Source organism: Haemaphysalis longicornis, unplaced genomic scaffold (genome assembly GCF_048455015.1).
Source record: "Haemaphysalis longicornis isolate Haplotype H1 unplaced genomic scaffold, Haemaphysalis longicornis Haplotype H1 scaffold_12, whole genome shotgun sequence".
NCBI classification, from domain to species: Eukaryota; Metazoa; Arthropoda; class Arachnida; order Ixodida; family Ixodidae; genus Haemaphysalis; species Haemaphysalis longicornis.
The window spans coordinates 118,853,865-118,875,596 of NW_027526225.1; the positions used below are offsets into that span (position 1 = coordinate 118,853,865).

Below are 21,732 nucleotides of genomic sequence, written 5' to 3' on the forward strand. Positions count from 1 at the left end.
GCTAGAGTTGCTAGAGTGTCCTACCGTTTTCAACGGCAAACGGAAACTCCGCCTCCGGGTAACCCGGTAAATGGTGACGCAGACACGGTAACGATATGCTAAAACTCTCTATTATAGACGGATAACAACCTAAATGTTTGCTTGTTTGCTTTTGCTTTTCCGCGTACTGCGTGCCTGCCTATGTATTATCCGAAAAAGTACACGCAAGAGAATACAGCTCGGGGTGTTCTTAACGCTTGGAGGAAAAATGTGTGCGAACCATTTCCCCCAAGCAAAAATTTCAGCTTTAGACTTCAATGGACATTTTTTTACAGACATTTGCATATGAAGTGGCCATTAGCCACACATTAAAATTGACCGTACCACTGGCTTGGTCCATAATAGTTACCGCTCTCATAAAATACGTTTTTCTGGAGTTAGCTAGATTTCGTAATTATATTTCTCGAGATCTTTTTCCGGCGTAGAAATAAAACAGTAGCCCTGTACTACCCCTAATAAATTAATAGTTGCACTTGTTAAAACACCCAACTTCATTTTCGGCAAGAGGTACGGGCGCTACAAACTGGCACTACGAGCCCGGAAAGGTTCCAATTTGTTAATTCTCGCACTTTCTTTTTTTGTGTGTGTTGCATATATGTGCATGTGCATTCGCATATGCAACCGTAGGGACTGGAACCATCACCGCTGCCGCGAGTACGCATGCGAGCAACACGTTCCATGCCGCTCAACCAACGCAGAAACAGACGAACGGGTGTGGTTTCAGCTGTAATTCACATACGCTGCACCGGGTCTGACGTAACGCAGCAACCTACGTGTTGTTTTTTAATTTGCGCCGCGTATCGTAAAACGGACAATTGCAAAAAGGTTGCAGGTTAATCGGGCGTCTGCATACTTTGGCTCCTTTAGCCGTAACGTTTTTTTACGGTAAAGTACTTTTGACGTAACTTCAATTGAATTTTCATGTTATGGCGGGTGCAAGTAATATTTTACTTTCGGTTACGTCGGATGCAACTTAAAACATGAGGTTAAAATACAGTCGGGCGCAGCTTTAATTTCAAGAATCGCACGCCTTGGTCCGAGTCACCCGAGACGAAACTGGGTTCGTTATTCTGGCAAGGGGCTAAATGGGAAAAGACGAAACGGGAAGGACGTTTTGTATACCGGGATCAAACGAGAAGGTTCAAATGGGAACGGGTTCAAATAAGAACAGGCGAAATGGGAAAGGGCGAACAGGGAAGGTCGTTTTGCGCCGGGTCGAAACGGGAGGGAACAAGCGGGAAGGACGAAATGGGAATGGGTTCAAATGGGAGGTTCAAACGGGAACCTCCCCACTGATCAGCAAAGGGCGCGGGCGTCAAGGCACTTTAAAACATGGAGGCACAGCCCCGCCATTTTGCGACGGCTGGACAAACCCTGCAATTGTCTCGTATACTTTCCATGAAGCGCCGCTGCCCGATGGACAGTAACCGCTCCGCACATATTTTCTAAAATGAAGTTTTTCTACAGCTGATACTCACGCCCGTAGCACGCAGAAAGGCTAGTGGGGGGAAGGAGAGTAGCAGGAAAGTGGCTGTATCGTTATTTTCAGCTGACACTACAGACAATGCTACACAGGTGGCGTTGCCTGAGCTGAAGTCTGTCCTGCGCAGCGAACCATGTGAATGTCGCCCCCCTATTTAAAATAAATAAATAAAATAACTTGGGGCGAATGGGAAAGTTATAACTTTCGCTCCGCTTCGGCCTTGCTGGCGTATTGCTTGTATTCACTGGCGAGGCGCGCATGCAGACAACCGTGTGAGTGCGCCGTCGCTGGGTACGTCGGGCTCCGCGGGATGGCGGTACTTGTCCGTGCTAAGCACGTGAATGTGTTGCACGTTAACAAACTCTACCTCTCCGAACGCAAAGTATTGCCTCGAGTCCAATGTGAGTGCGATATTAATAACATCTCTGTTGACACCACCATTGAGAATCGGGTTTAAACGAGCAGACGACGCACGCCGGCGTTTTTTTTTTTTTTTTCTTCTCTGTGCGGGAGCAGTGGACTAAGCCGCGCCATGACTCCGTGGCGCATCGGCCATGTCTGTGGCCGTTTCCAGTGTTGCCAAGCGAAGAAATTGACAGCTAAATATTTCAACGAATACCACTTATAGTACTTTGCCGACGTAGAAAATGCAGGTACACCCGATGTCGAAGTACTTTCAATATTCGGCCAGAGCGAGAGTCCCTTCGGCAGCTCCGGCGAGCTCCAGGCAGAAAAAAAAGGCCGACAGTTTGCTCACTTTGCTGCAGCGAATGTTGAAAGACAGTGGTCTCCTGCCGCGTAAATGCCGCTCTTCTCTTCCCCAAACACCTCTCATGCTCTTCTGCCGTCTCGCTCGTCCCATGATAAACACGGTGGAGTTTTGCTAAAGTCAATTCAATTTTCCCGCGTTCCCCGCAAGAGAGGAACGGCTCAACTAACTCCATTCCAGCTCAATAAAGCGTTTTCACCACAACCACCACTGCTCGCCCGCCTTCTATGGGACCATTTCGTTATTGGGGGGCTTGGAATACCGCCACAACGTCTAGGCTCGAGCGGGGGATCTTTTTGTATTTTTGTGTCAAACAGTTCTTTTCAACGTGCATTTTGTATTCTTTATAGCAAATATTAAGCACACATTTGTTTTCAATGGAAAGAACACTGAGAATATATGTTGTGCATTGATATTTTGACTCAGATATGCTTCTTTTTCCTGAACAATGTTGACAAGTATCAAGTGTGTTTTTAGATGTAGTAGTTCCGAAAAAAATCTGTTATTCAAGAAGTATTTTATCTTTTGGCCAGATGGCTGAATCGATTTCAAAAAACACGAGACGCCGACTAGTCAAAAAATCGAGGGACTGACATACATACAGACAGACAGACCAAAATTTTCGGGTTTAAGTAGCTCAAGCATGTTCGAAAACTGGGCTTGAGGTTACTAAGGACACTTTTTAAGGAATACAAGCGAACGACGTGGACAGCGCGAGCGCAAACTAACAACTGATTTATTAGAAGTGAAAAAAAAATTTTGGTGGGGCATTTCTTTTATACTCACAGCCAAATGTGAACGTCTAAGCCCGGCCTATATGTTCATACTTGTCAACTTTGTTGAACAAGAACAAGATACCACGCAAATATAAGACAGGAAATTAGTACACAAGGGATATTTACAGTGTTCCTTTAATAAAAAAATTCCTGGATGCTCGGTTTTTCGATAGCGAATGATATTCTACATCTATTGCAGAAAACCGCCGCCTGCTGTTGGCCGCGCCACCTTCTGGCGGCATATGAGAAATCACGCGGCAACAGCAAGGAAAGATTCCACTAGCTATGTTCCACGTTCAGCTTGGAACGCACGTGGAGCACGGCAACGCGGTTCTATAAACCTTGAAGTCGGCCGCCTCGATTCACGCGCGTCTCCGCCGTACTACAGCGCTGGCATCGAGGAACCCGGCCTGTACCTGTGGAACGCGGTAAATTCAAATCGCCTTGAGCAAACCTTTAGTGTGTACCTTGGGATGAGAGCGACCGAACAGGAACAGCATGAGAGGTGAGCGGGAAAGCAAAGGGGGGCATTTCCTTGGCAAATGTCTACAGTGACTATCGTCTTTTGACGACATTTGCAGCGAAAGGAGCCGATACGCGGCGAATTCTTTTTCCTCTGACACCTTTTGCTTCTAAAGCCGTGTTCCATGCGCGCACTGGGAATTTCGGTGCTATCCGCTGCTCATAATGCCGGTGTTTTCGCATCACTGGGTATGACACTTTCGCGAGAGGAAACGGGACAGCGGGAGTAAGTGCATGCGCTCTCTGTGTGCCCGTGCGCCTTTGCAGGACCGCGGCCGATTCACGAGCACCATCGTGATCCAGCAGCATCCGGTCATACAGCAAAAAGGGGACAGGATCGTCAAGCTGTTCTGCGTCTTCGATACCGGCAACCGCACGGTCACCAACACCTACAAGGTCCTCGTGGGGTAAGCGCTTAAAGGGACCCTGCAACATATTTTTCAGCTTTTTTTTTTGAAATATTAAATGCTTCTAGAACGTACCATCTAGGGCTTAGAGGGGCGGGGGGCCACAAACTGCCTTAGCCAAAAAACTGTTTTATGCCCATCAGATAACTTAGAAACTGCCTCAAGATATTTTTCTCTCTTTCCCAGTATTGGCATTCTTTGACCCCTGGAATTACGTTATTACAGCGGTGTACCGGCTGTGGGCCTGATTTACGTCAGTCGCAGCAATTAACGCATTCAGTAACCACTTTAAAAAGAGAGGCATAAAGCAAAACCGAAACGGAAGGCGTACTATGCTGCGACGAGCAAATTGCGCAGTGCCCGCTCCGAGCTGGGGATGGTATAGCTTTCGCAGTGCTTCCAGACGCGAAGGAAAGAGTGAAAGCGTCAATCGGAAGTGTTGCCAAGTTTTCTCAAGTGCGGGTTACAGCGGCTACTTCAACGCATTTCCACATGTTGTGAAGATTTTTACACAAATTTAGCCCTAACTAAGCAAACGGCTTTCTCACATGACAAATGCTGACGTGCTCACATCCGGCACTTTCACAACGACCTAACGTTCACGCCCCTCTCAGCAAGTACCATTAGCTTCGCAAGGGTGCAGGTGACAACAAGAAGCGACTATTCATGTGCATGTGGACGCGGTACGCATGTTACTAGTGCACAAGTTCTGTCAACTTCTACCGCGTCACTTGTACCACCCCGTCGCCTTTCAGCGGAATCGGGCCTGCCAGCAGGGTGCCGGGCGTGGTGAACGCGACGGCCCCGTCACCCAACGTGCGCCTACGCATCACCGACAGAACGGGTGCGGACGTAGCCGGCGCGAAGCTTGGAGACGAGCTGTTCCTGCGCATCGAGATGGACGACGACAGTACGTTGGCGCCGCCATCTTGGTTTCTTTAAGGGGGACTCACCTGTTAACATTCCTATTGGGACTTACTACGTCACGGCCCACGGGCTTAAGAGCCATTGTGCAACTATACGAATAGCTTTGCAGAACCATCAAAATGCTACAAACGACCTAGTTTGACGATTTTTGAAATATGGCACGTCTGTACTGAAATAAATAAATAAAACTCTCGTGCGCTTGAGAGCTAGAACCATCTAGTGAAAAGGGGGTAAACCAAACTGGGTTTCTTGTTTAATTTTTATTTCAGTAAATAAACGACACATTTCTAAAAGAAGCAAACTGGGCCGTTAGGAACACTTTCACGTATCCGTAAAACTTTTTGTATCTGTAAACGATGCTTTTTAAGCCTGTGGGTCGTCAATTGTTAAGTCCCTGAAGGAATGTATTCAGGCGAGTCCCCCTAACCCGTGTACTTTCTGGAAGCATCGTCTGCGAGGAGGTCCCCCGTCAGCCTCTGACTCTGGGGCCTCCTTCTGCAATCTCGTACTGCAAACATTCTTGTCTATGGACACGAAATGAAAAACAAACTCAAATCCAAAGTTCAAATTCTGCAAACGTGTGCGTTTTGGTGGCTTCCGTCTTGGTGACGATAGCAGGTGGCTTTACCCTTGCTTATGCAGTGGGCGGTCGATGCCGAAGCATACAATGTCAGAGGGAGCTTGGCGACAATAAAGCGAACTGTGCAATGCTACCACAGTGGCGCCACATGCCAGGGACAGCACGTCGCGAAGCGTGATTCGGGCTGGCCTTGGCTGCAACTGGTAGATACGTCGGTTAAAAGATACATGCGTGATGCATATTCTGCGGACTCCCATTAAAAAAATGCTGCATTCTGTTGACGGCGTATCGCTGACTGTGTTTCCAATGCGAAAGAAAAGGCGAAGAGACTTTAAGCACCTTTTGCTTTAAACAGCTTTGTCTTTTCCATTATCGTATATATGTAGACAGTACTAGTAAGTATGCACATGAGCGTGTTATGCTTCTTTGTTTATGCTGCGTCCTCCACTTTTTCCCACATCCATCTCTGTCTTTACAGGCGTCTTCGGTCTCTTCGCGAGGAACCTCGTCGCCACAAGTGGTCAGAACGACGACTCCATTGTCCTCATCGACAGCTCAGGGTGACTGCACTGCACGTTTATGTTTTCGCGCGCTAAGGACAATACGTGTCTTGGTGTCTTTTCGCGGTTTTCGGCATCCCACTGTTCACTCATACCGGGCGTTGCCAAAGCCACCAAAGAGTAGAAAATTGTCACCCTAAGAACGCCGGAATACAGAGGTATACAAAGGAGCCCGGTTACTGAACCATCAACAATGATATGACGCCGTGTGTGGTGACAGTCAAGCATAACATCAACATGTTGATTACAATGTGATATCGCGTGGTAGGAGCAAAGTCTACGTACAACTAAAAAAGGATGCTTTAGTTGAACGTCGACTTTAGCTGTCCAAGTAAAGCAGGATGCTTTCCTTGGACACCAGGCCATTATCAGAGGCAGTACGTCCAACCGGTTCAATTTGAATACAAATCTTTCAAATAAATTGACTAATATGTACTGGTAAGTTCTAGTGCACACGTGTGATGCGGGCTTGAATACCCATATGCAAAGTTTGAATACCCGTATGCAGAGAGCGACGCGTACTGCCCTAATGAGGCGTATCAAAAGCGAATGTAATGTCGTCTGGCAATTTGTGTAGAGGAAGAGTACAACGTTTATTGAAAGGTGGGCCTGAGAGACTAACCCTTGGCCTGCTACTCCCCACTGGGGCAAGAGTACGGGAGAGAGACAGAGAAAGCTGTGGATATGGAGGGTATGAGAAATCACCATGAGATCAAAGAAAGAATGACCTCTATACACTTAAGGAACGTCTAACACGCAGCGAGACCCAGAAACATGCTATCACAATCCGTTTGCACCACATGCTCATCGTCCATATAAAAAAGAAAAAAATATATATATGAGAAATTAACTTACAGTCTGTGGAATTCCGCAACGTAGAGCAGAGAATTGAGAGGATTCGCTAAGATATATAAGCAGCGATTTGACAGCATGATTGTGTTTCAAGGCATCAGCTTAGGTGCCCAATTTTTTTTGTCCGGAGAGAGGGCGAATGTCCATGCGTAACAATGCTGCCTCGATGTCCTCCCGCTCGGTTGTATACTCTGGGCAAACAAATAAGATGGTAAGTAGTCTCTGGAGAACTACACAGAAGGCAGTTTGGGTTGTCCTCGCGCCCGACTGTGAGCAGGTACTAGCGGGTGAATGCTACTCCAAGCCGAAGCCTGTGTAGCAAGGTCTCTTGACACCTGCAAAGTCAAGGAGAGTGCGTGAGTTAGAACTTTTGGTCGGAATCGAGCCCGTAGAGCCTTTCGTGCTGATTTCGTAGGTCAGACCAATCCAAGGAGACAGCCTGTTTATCCTCTCGGCAGAGTATTGCGTTGTTGCCCTGCCTTATAATGGGTATAGGCAAGAGAGTTCCATTGCGGTGTGCCTTATGCGTTTCTGCATGATCCAACTCGTTTCCAGCGATGCTACAGTGACTTGGTATCTACTGAAGCACCACCTTGTGGCATTTTTCTCACAACTCTTTAAATAGGGTGGCCACATCAGTGGTCAGCTGGTCATGCGCGCCTCGCTTCATCGGGTAATACCTGCATCTCGGTTTGCAGTCGCAAAAGATAGTCCGCTGCTGCGGCCTTTCCCGAGAATTGGTGCGGGAACTGTTTCCTTAAACCGACCAGTTCTGCTGCGGTAGATGACGTCCTGTAAGCTATGTTAAGCCGGTGAATTAATTCCTTCCCAGGCAAACAACTGCTGCCTCAGTCGAAGACGCCGTGACCGAATTGTCAACGAATACATGTGACGCACCCCCCTACATTATTTCATTGATGAAAAATAGTGCAAGGTAATGTACAGGAACTAGAACAACTTAGCACATGGCAATCCTGGATTAACAGCGATCACTTCAAGGTGTACGGGATCAGCTGACGCGCTCTGTAGTACAATGCGTGTTTGATGAGCGAGGGATATATGCCTTCGAAACAGGCCATCGCGATACGTTTGGCAACACGCTGTCGCTGGTTTGTAAGATTTGCCAGTGCCATACCTCATAGCGCGCCGCAAGCTCCAGGCAATGACAATGCAATGGCGCGGAACAAGCGCTGTTACTTGTTCGGCGATGCCAAAACTGCTGTAAAGATCGTCACAGACGATGCATGCAAAGGCCAGCACATGGAGATATCAGTACGTTTCAGTTGCCGATTTGCAAGGACACCTGGCTTTGACCCCCTCCTTCCACAGCCGCTTCGATGGTGGAAAAAGTGACTGAACGCAAATAAAAGGCAGGTAAACGTACATTTCATTCCTTCCCTGTTTGTGTAGGTGTCCGACGGACAGAAATATTTTTCCTCCCCTGGAGAAGCTGCCTGGCGACAAGACGAGAACTCTGCAAAGTCGCTTCGAAGCGTTCAAGTTCGCCGATGACGTCGTCGTCCGCTTCCAGGTGGGCGCGTTTGTCACGCTTATCACCATTATCATCATAATGATCACGAGCCTGTTGCTGTTCACTACATGACCGAGGTCCATCCCGCACACTTTCCACCACTTCTTATTAACATGTGCCTTTAATCATCATTGTGAGAGAGCCCTAATTTTATTTTTCCTTCCTTTTACCAAATTTCATAACTAGACACATTCACCAAAACCAAGTCACGTCTGTCCGTCCGTCCGTCCGTCCGTCCGTCCGTCCGTCCGTCCGTCTGTCTGTCTGTCTGTCTGTCTGTCTGTATGTCTGTCTGTCTGTCTGTCTGTCTGTCCGTCTGTCTGTCCGTCTGTCCGTCTGTCTCTCCCAAGGAGGTTGTATTATACAACCTCCTTGGTCTGTCCGCCCCCAAATTCAGCCGCCCAGCCAAAAGTTAAAGATATTCTTGAACAAAAAGTGTATATAGGCAACATATTCTTGTTCAAGAATATTTAAGGTTGTTCAAGATTGGTTGGTTTATTGATTGATTGATCAGACGGTCGTGGATAGATGGTTGATTCAGTGATCGATCTCCCCTCTCTCCATCGACCGACCGACTGATCGACAATATTGACATGTATGAAGAGTGCAGATTTAGTTGCTTAGGAAGTATATATATATATATATATATATATATATATATATATATATATATATATATATATATATATATATATATACTTTCTAAGCAACTAAATCTGCACTATATATATATATATGCAAAATCTTTCCAAACAAGTAAATCTGCAATCATTCTTCATACACGTCATTATCGATATTGTCGGTCTGTAGGTCGATCCATCGATCGATCGATCACTGAATAAACCATCTATCCATGACCATCCGATCAATCAGCCAACCAACCAATCCCTCATTCCTCTTTGCGCGCCTTACCTGCTGTTGTGCCCATACAGGTGACAGTGCAGTTCTGCCTACATGAATGCGTTCCAGCGCAATGTGGTTCCGGCGCAGCGCGATCCTTCGGGCGACGCCGAAGACGTCGTCGCATGTACTTCCGGCCGCTGGGACTCCAGAGGCGCGTTAGCCGCCGGTCGGCAGCGGCGGTGGTGACGCCACTCAAAGTCGGCTCGAATGCTACGACAACGGCCGTGCCGACCACCGGCACCAGGAACGACGCGACCAGGTCGGTACCGACGAAGAAGGACAAAATGGCGCCTACCATGCTGCCGGAGTACCCTCTGCAGAGGGAGATCATCGTCCAGGGCATCGGAGGGGCCGCCGCCGACTCGGGAGGGGTCTTCAGCAGCAGGGACCGCAGTGAGTACTTCCCTGCACGGTCTCCAAGAGAGGAGGACGCACCTGCGTGCGCATACCGGAGCAAGCAACGCCAAGTGCGTTACGCGACAGTCAAGGATAGCGAGGGATATACGCTCTATATACGCTATATACGAGGGATATACGCTATATAGAGGGATATACGCTCTATATACGAGGGATATACACGTGCTATACGCTCTGCTCTAGGGCTGCTCGTACGTAGGGAGGTGAGAAAGGAATAACTTGAGTGACAAGAAGACATCAAACCGAGTTCATTCCGGATGCAAAATTGCTCTAAAGGTCTCTACTTCGAAGAGGTGTCTGAGGTCGGAGCATACAAAATACAATGACAATAGGCAGTAACAGTTGCGTAGAATATAAACAAGTGTATTTTATCTTCACGGCTAGATGCTTTCGCGCACTGATTAGACGACAAGCCGTGTATACGTGCAAATCCGTACACTGAAACGTTGGTTCCACCAGGGCCACTCGATTCCCGTGGTTCAGTGCTCAATACATTCCCAACCATACAAAGAAGGCCGGTCTTTATCTATCTATCTATCTATCTATCTATCTATCTATCTATCTATCTATCTATCTATCTATCTATCTATCTATCTATCTATCTATCTATCTATCTATCTATCTATCTATCTATCTATCTATCTATCTATCTATCTATCTATCTATCTATCTATCTATCTATCTATCTATCTATCTATCTATCTATCTATCTATCTATCTATCTATCTATCTATCTATCTATCTATCTATCTATCTATCTATCTATCTATCTATCTATCTATCTATCTATCTATCTATCTATCTATCTATCTATCTATCTATCTATCTATCTATCTATCTATCTATCTATCTATCTATCTATCTATCTATCTATCTATCTATCTATCTATCTATCTATCTATCTATCTATCTATCTATCTATCTATCTATCTATCTATCTATCTATCTATCTATCTATCTATCTATCTATCTATCTATCTATCTATCTATCTATCTATCTATCTATCTATCTATCTATCTATCTATCTATCTATCTATCTATCTATCTATCTATCTATCTATCTATCTATCTATCTATCTATCTATCTATCTATCTATCTATCTATCTATCTATCTATCTATCTATCTATCTATCTATCTATCTATCTATCTATCTATCTATCTATCTATCTATCTATCTATCTATCTATCTATCTATCTATCTATCTATCTATCTATCTATCTATCTATCTATCTATCTATCTATCTATCTATCTATCTATCTATCTATCTATCTATCTATCTATCTATCTATCTATCTATCTATCTATCTATCTATCTATCTATCTATCTATCTATCTATCTATCTATCTATCTATCTATCTATCTATCTATCTATCTATCTATCTATCTATCTATCTATCTATCTATCTATCTATCTATCTATCTATCTATCTATCTATCTATCTATCTATCTATCTATCTATCTATCTATCTATCTATCTATCTATCTATCTATCTATCTATCTATCTATCTATCTATCTATCTATCTATCTATCTATCTATCTATCTATCTATCTATCTATCTATCTATCTATCTATCTATCTATCTATCTATCTATCTATCTATCTATCTATCTATCTATCTATCTATCTATCTATCTATCTATCTATCTATCTATCTATCTATCTATCTATCTATCTATCTATCTATCTATCTATCTATCTATCTATCTATCTATCTATCTATCTATCTATCTATCTATCTATCTATCTATCTATCTATCTATCTATCTATCTATCTATCTATCTATCTATCTATCTATCTATCTATCTATCTATCTATCTATCTATCTATCTATCTATCTATCTATCTATCTATCTATCTATCTATCTATCTATCTATCTATCTATCTATCTATCTATCTATCTATCTATCTATCTATCTATCTATCTATCTATCTATCTATCTATCTATCTATCTATCTATCTATCTATCTATCTATCTATCTATCTATCTATCTATCTATCTATCTATCTATCTATCTATCTATCTATCTATCTATCTATCTATCTATCTATCTATCTATCTATCTATCTATCTATCTATCTATCTATCTATCTATCTATCTATCTATCTATCTATCTATCTATCTATCTATCTATCTATCTATCTATCTATCTATCTATCTATCTATCTATCTATCTATCTATCTATCTATCTATCTATCTATCTATCTATCTATCTATCTATCTATCTATCTATCTATCTATCTATCTATCTATCTATCTATCTATCTATCTATCTATCTATCTATCTATCTATCTATCTATCTATCTATCTATCTATCTATCTATCTATCTATCTATCTATCTATCTATCTATCTATCTATCTATCTATCTATCTATCTATCTATCTATCTATCTATCTATCTATCTATCTATCTATCTATCTATCTATCTATCTATCTATCTATCTATCTATCTATCTATCTATCTATCTATCTATCTATCTATCTATCTATCTATCTATCTATCTATCTATCTATCTATCTATCTATCTATCTATCTATCTATCTATCTATCTATCTATCTATCTATCTATCTATCTATCTATCTATCTATCTATCTATCTATCTATCTATCTATCTATCTATCTATCTATCTATCTATCTATCTATCTATCTATCTATCTATCTATCTATCTATCTATCTATCTATCTATCTATCTATCTATCTATCTATCTATCTATCTATCTATCTATCTATCTATCTATCTATCTATCTATCTATCTATCTATCTATCTATCTATCTATCTATCTATCTATCTATCTATCTATCTATCTATCTATCTATCTATCTATCTATCTATCTATCTATCTATCTATCTATCTATCTATCTATCTATCTATCTATCTATCTATCTATCTATCTATCTATCTATCTATCTATCTATCTATCTATCTATCTATCTATCTATCTATCTATCTATCTATCTATCTATCTATCTATCTATCTATCTATCTATCTATCTATCTATCTATCTATCTATCTATCTATCTATCTATCTATCTATCTATCTATCTATCTATCTATCTATCTATCTATCTATCTATCTATCTATCTATCTATCTATCTATCTATCTATCTATCTATCTATCTATCTATCTATCTATCTATCTATCTATCTATCTATCTATCTATCTATCTATCTATCTATCTATCTATCTATCTATCTATCTATCTATCTATCTATCTATCTATCTATCTATCTATCTATCTATCTATCTATCTATCTATCTATCTATCTATCTATCTATCTATCTATCTATCTATCTATCTATCTATCTATCTATCTATCTATCTATCTATCTATCTATCTATCTATCTATCTATCTATCTATCTATCTATCTATGTCTTTCTTTCTTTCTTTCTTTCTTTCTTTCATGGAGTTTCTTAGAATATACACTAGAGAGGAATCTGGCGCTAACGTCTATGCGGCTCACATGAAGGCCGTCTGTGTCGTCATAAGCCGTCATTACATCATGCGCTCGCCTTAGTTTTATCATTGGCTCAGATTAGAACGTTTTAGTTACCGCAAATTTAAGCAAAGTGCCACAAAAACGCGAAGAATATTGTGCAACTATGTAAGTGGAAAATAAAACAGGCTGTTTTAAGACTAAGGAAAGAGAAAATAAAGCTTATTTTTGCCGGAACTGTTGTGCCTGCTATTCTGCAGGCCAAGGTGGTAGTTACGAACAATGTTAATATTTTTTTTGGGGGGGGGAAGGGGGCTCATTAGATACTCTTCTTTTATTTATTTTACCATTATTTCAATTAATACGTTGTTTGAAGAGTTTGGAAACTTTTTTGAGCATGCTTTCGTGGTGAACCGGTCGCTTTCGTGGTGAACCGGTGCACCGACCATCAGCTACAGTTTAATAAGAAAAAATAAAACGTGACGTTAAACAGTCGCGGACGATGACAATATAGAACATATACAGGCACCCGTATCTGTCGTATCTTGCCTTCGTCGAAGTACGTTTTGTTTCTTTCTTTCGGCAGCTACAAACTTCGCGGCGGCATATCACCCGCTCAGTCATACGTCCTTCGAGTGAGGCATGGCCAACGTCATGTACGTTCAAGCACTGCCTGCTGTTTGACCGAACACGGCTACCACCGAACAGGGAGGATTTCGAATTCCTCGTAGCTCGTAGACGCGTTAATGCATAGTGAAGCAAGCAAATCCCAAATACCGCTTAAGAATCCTGTTGTCATGCCAAGCCCAAGCCAAAAGTGGGGGTCTTCCCATAAATCCCCACGACGACATGTATTACCAGGCGCAGTTTCCTCTCTAGTGTACTTACTAGGAAACTCTATGGCTTTCTTTTTCGCGAACCGTTCTCTAATGGCGTACGCTCCGAGCCGCGGAAGTACGTCATCGCTGCCGAGCGGAAACTACTACTGGTGCCGCCAGATACGAGGGCTCGCCAGAACCGCGAATATTGCAGAGCGGCAACTGGAATATGAAAGGAGCATAATAATACTACACAGAAGGTGAAAGAAAAGACGCGGGATTTGAATAGGCGCCGCGCTTGCGCAGTAAAGTCGCTTCTACGCTCGGTCGGTAGTCGCATCCTCGGCAGATACAGCGCCCAGCCGCTCCCGCAGCTTACGCTATCACACCAAGGCGTACCCGCGAACGGAACTGATGCCGGTAAAAAACTGTGTCACGTAACTGCAGGATCAATGAAGGCTCTAAAAAAACCGAGGGAGGCCTACATTAAGACCAGAAACTAACTAAATTATTTTCACGTGCTAAATTGTTTAGATTTTCACATTTTTCGCGGCCCCGTCACCCCTGCAAGCTCTGTGCAGAAAATGGATGGCGCCGCGCGGTAAATTTAAAAATAACCCTAAAAAATTCCCCCGCATTTCCCCGAGGGGGAGAATGTGAAAGTGCGAATGCACGGTTGTCGGCCCGCTTGCGGCGCTTGCGCTCGGCCCCCGCAGCCCACCGCCTCGCCGCCTTCTCTTCCATCTCTTCCATCGGGTTTGTAGTATCACGTGTACACCACGCAGTTATCAAGCCACTATAACGCCGCTGAGTCGCCAACGCACGCCGCTGACGACGTAGTTTGAATGCGTTAAAGATATAAGGCGCGTCACTAACACTGATATCACCGTCGCGTCCGTGGCTTGGTCGGTAGAGCGTCGCGCTGCGGCCGCAAAGTCCTGGGATCGAAACCTGGCGCCGGATGCTGTTTCTTCTTTAAATATAGAGGAGCACTGCGGACGCCGCCGCCGCCGCCGGCGGTGGATGGTTTGGGGTCGCTTATAAAGTGCATTCGGGTCAGGATGTCATCCCAGAGGGCGGTCGCGTAAAAATCCTGCGCATGGCCCCACAGAGAAGCTGAAGAGGCGATCTCAGAATTAGCAAAAAATAGAAACTCTTTAGCCATTCGGTCCACATAGCAGCACACTCTAAACAGGGGAGAGCTAGAAAGATAAAGAAAGATATAGCAGCACTTTTGCAGGCACTGATCCCGAAACGGATATCGTACAGCCTGCGGTTCCAGAAAGCTACCGACGCTGAATAGGATGAAATAAACACAATCATTAGGGCTCCCTAAGACATCCCTCAACTTCCCACTTCTCACGGTCACCGAAAAGGTCGGCAATCTTCCTATTGGAACTACCAAATATCAGATTAAACATCATTACTCACTCTCGAAAGGCCATTTGACTTTGCTGCCTGCCATTAGAAAGACAGGCAGAAGACCTAAACGCTTGAAAAAAAAAGATTATTCCATCTACAATGATGACCGCTCACATCACATTGACACCCAGACGCGACGGTCTAGAAGGCTACGCCGCAGCCGACCAAAAATCAGGAGAATTTGCATACTGTCACGTTGCCAAAGACGACGCAGTTGTCTTCAAGAAAAACAACTTTATTGGAGCGAACTTGTGCTCCCCTAACAACTCAAAGAATACAAGGCGGCGATACAGCAATCAATAAAGTGACGTGCGTAAAACTGGTGTCGGCGATTCGAATGCCATGGCGCCTGCTCTGCAGGCTTTTATCTTTTGGCGCGAGTGTTTCTGGAACCGTCGATTTACATACAGAACATTGTAGATCAAAGAAGATCATTCTGGGCTAGTGACGTTAGGGCGAGACACTTTGCTTATCTGAATGTGATAGCCCGTGCGGCATAAAAATAAAGAATGGAAGACGCGCTTCTCTTGGGACGCAGATAACACAGCCGGGCATGGCTGGGCAGCAAAAACAAACAATACACTTATACATGGTTCGCGGCAATAGAGAGTTTTAGCTAACCGTTTTCGACGGTCCGCTCCGGTATCGGCGGCTTGCTCAGCGCAACCGTAGCCAATGCCGTTCGCGGTCAAGCGCGCCACGCATGCGAATTGGTGCTCCCGCCTGCTAGCGGAGCGGAGCGGACCGTGAACGACGGTCAGCTAAAACTCTCTAATAGCATGCGCGCTACGGCCGCGTGTACCAGACTCCACTTCCCGAAAAATATGGAGAACGCCTCCTTATCATACGCCCAGAAACACCATCCTTCCCCGTACCGAATGAGGATCTCAGCACCGAAGAATCGCAAGCTCTGGGCAGGATAAAAACCGGCGCATACATCCACAAATCTAGATGGGCGAAAATTTTTCGTAGCAAACGTCCGACATCAGCATAAAACTGCTAAACACGGGAGAAATCCCACCTCCTCCACTCAACCTGGACATAAATAAGCATATTCTCAGAGGATACCCCATCAAACGTTACATACTTCACTTCCGTCGAAACATGGGAGGCAGCCCTGACCACCTTGTCAGCGGAAGATCAGCGTGAGCTTGTTGAGGGACCAAGGAAAGGGCCCTGCACACTTGATTCCACCCTTGAACTCCCCACCATCTGTTCTTTTCCCGAACTCCCACTATCTCCTGTACTCAATACAGGTCCTAAACCAGAAATGTTCAGACTGTTCAGGACGCTAGCGAATAAAACCTTGAAACACTTGCACTGTCGCCTTCTCCACTGACACCCCGCAGCCGCAAACTTTCAGGCCACCCGCCGCGGTGGCTCAGTGGCTAAGGCGTTGCGCTGCTGAGCACGAGGTCGCGGGTTCGATTCCCGGCCGAGGAGGCCGCTTTTGTGATGGAGGCGAAAAGCAAAAACGCCCGTGTGTACGAGATTTCGGCGCACGTTAAAGATCCCCGTCAAAATTAATCCGGAGCCCTCCACTACGGCGCGCCTCATCGCCTGCGTTGCGTCCGCGCGTTAAACCCTACAATCAATCAATCAACCTTTCAGGCCGGCATCTATTGCTACACAAGCGCAGATGGTATGTGTCTTTACTGTGCCACGGCGAATAAAAACCGCTGCCACTAGTTTCGCTCTCTTCCCAGAACACCATTGCTCGGAAAGCGTACATTGTAAATGCAGCAACTCCGTTTCGAAACCCTTCATCAACTTGAAGTAACGCCATCTGCTACCTTTTTCTCTACTTCATTTCACAACAGAATAAAATAAAACATGGCTTTGTTAAGTAAAAAAAAAAAACTATTTCTCCAATGCTTTCTTTAGCGTTCCAGTCTGCTGCCTTCTCTTTGTCTCTGTATCACACTGGGTCTTCCCTTCAATGACGAGGCTGGCGCGACGAAGATCGGGATGCCGTAACGTACAGTCTTTGTCAAAATTTTCTAGGCCATGGCGAAAGTGCACAGGCCGCAAAAAAATTCAATGTATACAAGATTACGTCTAAAGCGAGGCTGAAACGTTTTATGCCGGAAAGCCAGAGAAAACACCTTTCTTTCTTACTGTCATAGGTAATTTGGTCACAGTTACAGGTCTTAAGCTTATTCTTTGAATTCTTTGTGGTCCAGAAGCCTTTGGCTAGAGCTGGAAATTTTTGACAAAGACTACATACGCGCGAAAAGGCAAATTCTTCTATGGGGACATCAAATGGGGGGATGATACATCAAATTGTACGATAGAACATCCTGGCCTGGGGATACGAGGACAAGCCGCCGCGTGTCGTGGGAAAAGCTTACCAACCCGGCCTGAGCTAAGGCGCCTTCTTCGGGCCGTCTCCTTTGCTCTTCCCCCAGCGTCCAGGAGCGACCAGCGCATGGTCTGCGCCACGCCCAGCGTGCTGACGGCGGCCGTGGTGGCGGCCTTCCTGATTCAGCTGGCACTGTTCGCTGCCTGTCTGTCGTGCGTGGCGCTGGCCAGACGCTGCGGCGAGAAGCGTCGTGGACGCATCGACGACGACGACGACGAAGACGAAGAGGCGTCGAGGGTGACATCGTCCGTCGTGCGGCCGCGGGGGCCGCCACGCCGCGTGTGGACTTCATCCGTCCGGTGAGGCGCCGGGAACGCCGGACGAGGCTGACACGACGGTGTTCCGGAGATCGAAGATCCGACGGGACGAACACTTGCGCATGCAGCGTTTAGCTTTACCGACTCTGTTCACGTCGTCCTGCGCCACGAGTGCAGCGATATCAGCGTTGCGATATCGGAAGCGTCGGATAAATCTGGGGGAGCGAAAGTGGGGGAGCGAGCGATCGGAGTGCGCAAGAGTGGGACAACACGGCGGAGGGCGAAAACACGCGGTGCTCCCGCGAGGTCTTTGCAAGCGACAATAAAGATTGAAGCCCATTGTGTTGCCGTTATTGGTGTTAAGCGGCCCGTGACTCGTTAGTCGCGACTTCCTGGGGAAGAGCAGTGCTGGATGACATTCCCTGACAGGCAGATCAGAAGCCGACGAAGGGGTTCAAGGGCGCCACTGCTGAGAGTTGTTGTTGGTGCTTTTTGGGCGTGTATTAAACGCGTAACATTTTCACGAGGACTGAGCGAGGAAACCCGCCTTTCTGTCTGTAACATTTTATGTATCCGCTTAGAGAATGCTACTAATAAAGGTCCCTAGGAAGCCTTTTTTGCTGTTTATTATATGCTATGTTTTGTGCAATACCGCTGATATTGCCCCTCAGACATCACCTCCCTGCAATGCAATTCTGTAGTGTATTGAAGGCGACTATAAAGTTGTTATTAGGTATACATGGTGTCTGAAGGAGGTGTATATAATACCCTCTAGCACCTTCGTGCTTTAATATAAAACTGATTATATTGTCTCATAAAAGAATGCCTTTTCAGCAATGCATTTGCGTACAGCTGTTTAACCGACTTTAATGTGTTAGGTGTATAGCGCTTTTCACAGTGCGGCAGCCGCTTTTCTGATGGAGGCGAAAAGGAAAAACGCCCGTGTGTACGAGATTTCGGCGCACGTTAAAGATCCCCCGGTGGTCAAAATTAATCCGGAGCCCTCCACTACGGCGCGCCTCATCGCCTGCGTTGCGTCGGCGCGTTAAACCCTACAATCAATCAATTTTCACAGTGCATGGATGTATTCATTGAGATGCCATAGAGCCTTCGTAATTTCATACAAGACTGCTTATAGCACCTCGGCAAAAATTGCGGGGATTGCTTAGAACTTTCGAAGAACGTGGAGGCGAAAGCCTAGTGGGACCTCCCGTTGACCTGCTGTTGAACCTAGCGTCGCGCCAGTCACCCCTGCACCAGAACTCCGGGAAGCACCCTCGGAAGATCGTTCCGTTCGCAAGCCATCGCCAGGAGCCTGAGTCCTGTTGCCCCCCGTCGGTACCTTTGCCTCACGAGAGAGAGAGAGAGAGAGAGAGAGAGAGAGAGAGAGAGAGAGAGAGAGAGAGAGAGAGAGAGAGAGAGAGAGAGAGACGTGAGTACGTAACGTGTTATTTATTGTCATCGTTTCCACCCCACCCTCTCTGCGGGGCAATCGGTTGGATCTTTATTATTAGAGAGAGAGAGAGAGAGAGAGAGAGAACATTTTTTTAGGAATCGGGTTAGCGAGTGGTTGTTAGAGAATGCTGTTAGAGCTTAGAGGTTAGGCAGCATTCTCTCAACAGAGGTTGGAGAATACTGCCACTCTGTTACCCTTAATGACCAACGGGTATCTTGCCTTCGCATTACATGCGCTGGCCACGTCCATTTCTTCTTCTTAATTTCTACTAATATGTCCTTAACACGCATTTGTTCCCTGACCAACTCCGCTTTCTTCTTGTCCCTTAACGTTACACCTATCATCATCCGTTCCATTTCTCGCTGAGTCATCCTCAATTTAAGTTGAACCCTCTTAGTGAGCTTCCAAGTTTCTGCCCCGTAGGTGGGTACCGGTAAGATGCAGCTGTCATACACTTTCTTCTTCAGGGACAATGGTAATTAAAAATTGCGCCCACCTCCCCGCGAGGGGAACCCTGTGTAGATGCGACGCGTCGTGGGGTTCACTTGGTGTTTCCGTTGGATTGATTCTGAAATCGCGTGAAACGTGTCGGGAACGCGTATGATTGTTATGTTTTATGATTATTATGTTTTATTGGCCAAGCTTGGTCAATCTCTCTAAGTGGTATGCTTGGGGCTTCGCTGTCGCAACGACCTTTACTCCATCATTGTTGCTGTAAGTGGGAGCTTCTTTTCTTTTATTGCAAGTGTTAATCATTGCCCCATCATGCGTTGTATCAGTTGCATCTTGACGTAGTTTGAATGAGTCAAGGATATAAGGCGCGTTCGTAGCATTTGATTCTGTCTCGGTTTTGTGGCGCAGTGGGAAGAGCACCATGTACCTCGCGTTCCTCCCACAGGGTCGTGGGATCGAAACCGGGTGCTGCTAACTATTTTTTTTATAGTGTAGGGGGAGGGGTGTGGACGGACAACGCCGTATGGAGGGACAAGGCGAGTGAATGAGATGCATTCGCATCTAAAACCAATAAAGATGTTGGTGTTTTTCGTGCAAGGGTATCTACCACCTCGCGGTGCCAAAACTATGTTTGGTGGCCCTTCAATGTGCCAGGTTTGTGGTTAAAATATGATATGAGTATGAGGTGGTCTGATACGGACAAAAAGGGCGACTATTCTCATAGTGACAGGTGAGGCTGGTTATGGTAGAGGCGTAAAGGCGCCGAAGCCTCGGAGCGTGCTACGCGAATGGGGCTCACTGACCACCGAAAAGAATCATCAGAACCTCCTCTTCAATCTAGAGAGGGTCTGAGGTCACACGCCGTGCGAGGTAAGTGTTAAAAATCCTACAAGTAAGTTAGACGTTTTTGGTTTGTAAACATCGCTTGAAGTTCAAATGAAATCAAAGTTTGTTTCAACATTGGTACAACTTCGACAGTGATGATGGTCACTCTGGCAAGAAGCTGTAGAGACAGCTTGACGGTGCCAGAGCGCCGCGGGTGCAGCTGCGACAACTTTGGCCATAAACAATACAGTGCACAGCTTAGTTTGTTGAAAACAAAAATTATACAGAAGCAATATTACAATACACTGAACAATATGTCACCATTATTAATCAATAACGTGGAAATACAACACTACAAGGCGACAACATGACAACCATTGTTGATACAAACATCACTGTAATTTGTCGTTGAAAATTAGAGAATTCAATTCTTTGCGACTGATACCGGCACATTCAGCAATATGAGGACATAATCGGTTAAGCATCACAGGTATGTTGTGACTAAGTGATTGTAAAAAAGTAGTCAGTGTGACGTCGAGGAACAATATATTTGTCTTGTTCACGAGTTCGACCTGTTTCGGTTCGTAATGATAGACCAGCCATTTCCACTAAAACATTACGGTGGGCAGTGCTCGAAAAGTAAAGCCGATACAAGAGACGACACTTATAAAGATGCTGAATGTTGATTATGTTGTGATGCTGAAATAACTCTTTGGTGGGATGAAGATACTGAACGCCACTAATGCATCGCATGGCTCTTTTTTCAAGGAGAAGGAGTGCATTAATATTCTTTTTAGTAGTCGTGCCCAAAACCAAAGTGCAATAATTTAAGTGAGATCTGAAAAGGGCGTTATAACTTTGGAAAGTTATTTGAAAGTTATTAGAAAGTTATAAAACACTGAGGGGCGTAC

At 45.0% G+C, this 21,732-nt stretch overlaps 1 protein-coding gene across 3 annotated transcripts in view; it reads left to right on the forward strand.

The window, feature by feature from the left end:
- The window catches only part of LOC144163393 (uncharacterized), a 65,781-nt gene extending 47,089 nt beyond the window's left edge, over positions 1-18,692 (forward strand). For all 3 annotated transcript variants that reach the window (XM_077694365.1, XM_077694363.1, XM_077694364.1), the window contains exons 7-12: positions 3,857-3,996; positions 4,752-4,906; positions 5,982-6,063; positions 8,326-8,446; positions 9,379-9,742; positions 17,877-18,692. In XM_077694365.1, the coding sequence (XP_077550491.1) occupies positions 3,857-3,996; positions 4,752-4,906; positions 5,982-6,063; positions 8,326-8,446; positions 9,379-9,742; positions 17,877-18,133 (1,119 nt within the window). In that variant the 3' untranslated portion in view covers positions 18,134-18,692. The remainder of the gene's footprint in view (positions 1-3,856; positions 3,997-4,751; positions 4,907-5,981; positions 6,064-8,325; positions 8,447-9,378; positions 9,743-17,876) is intronic.
- The last annotated feature ends 3,040 nt before the right edge of the window (positions 18,693-21,732 follow it).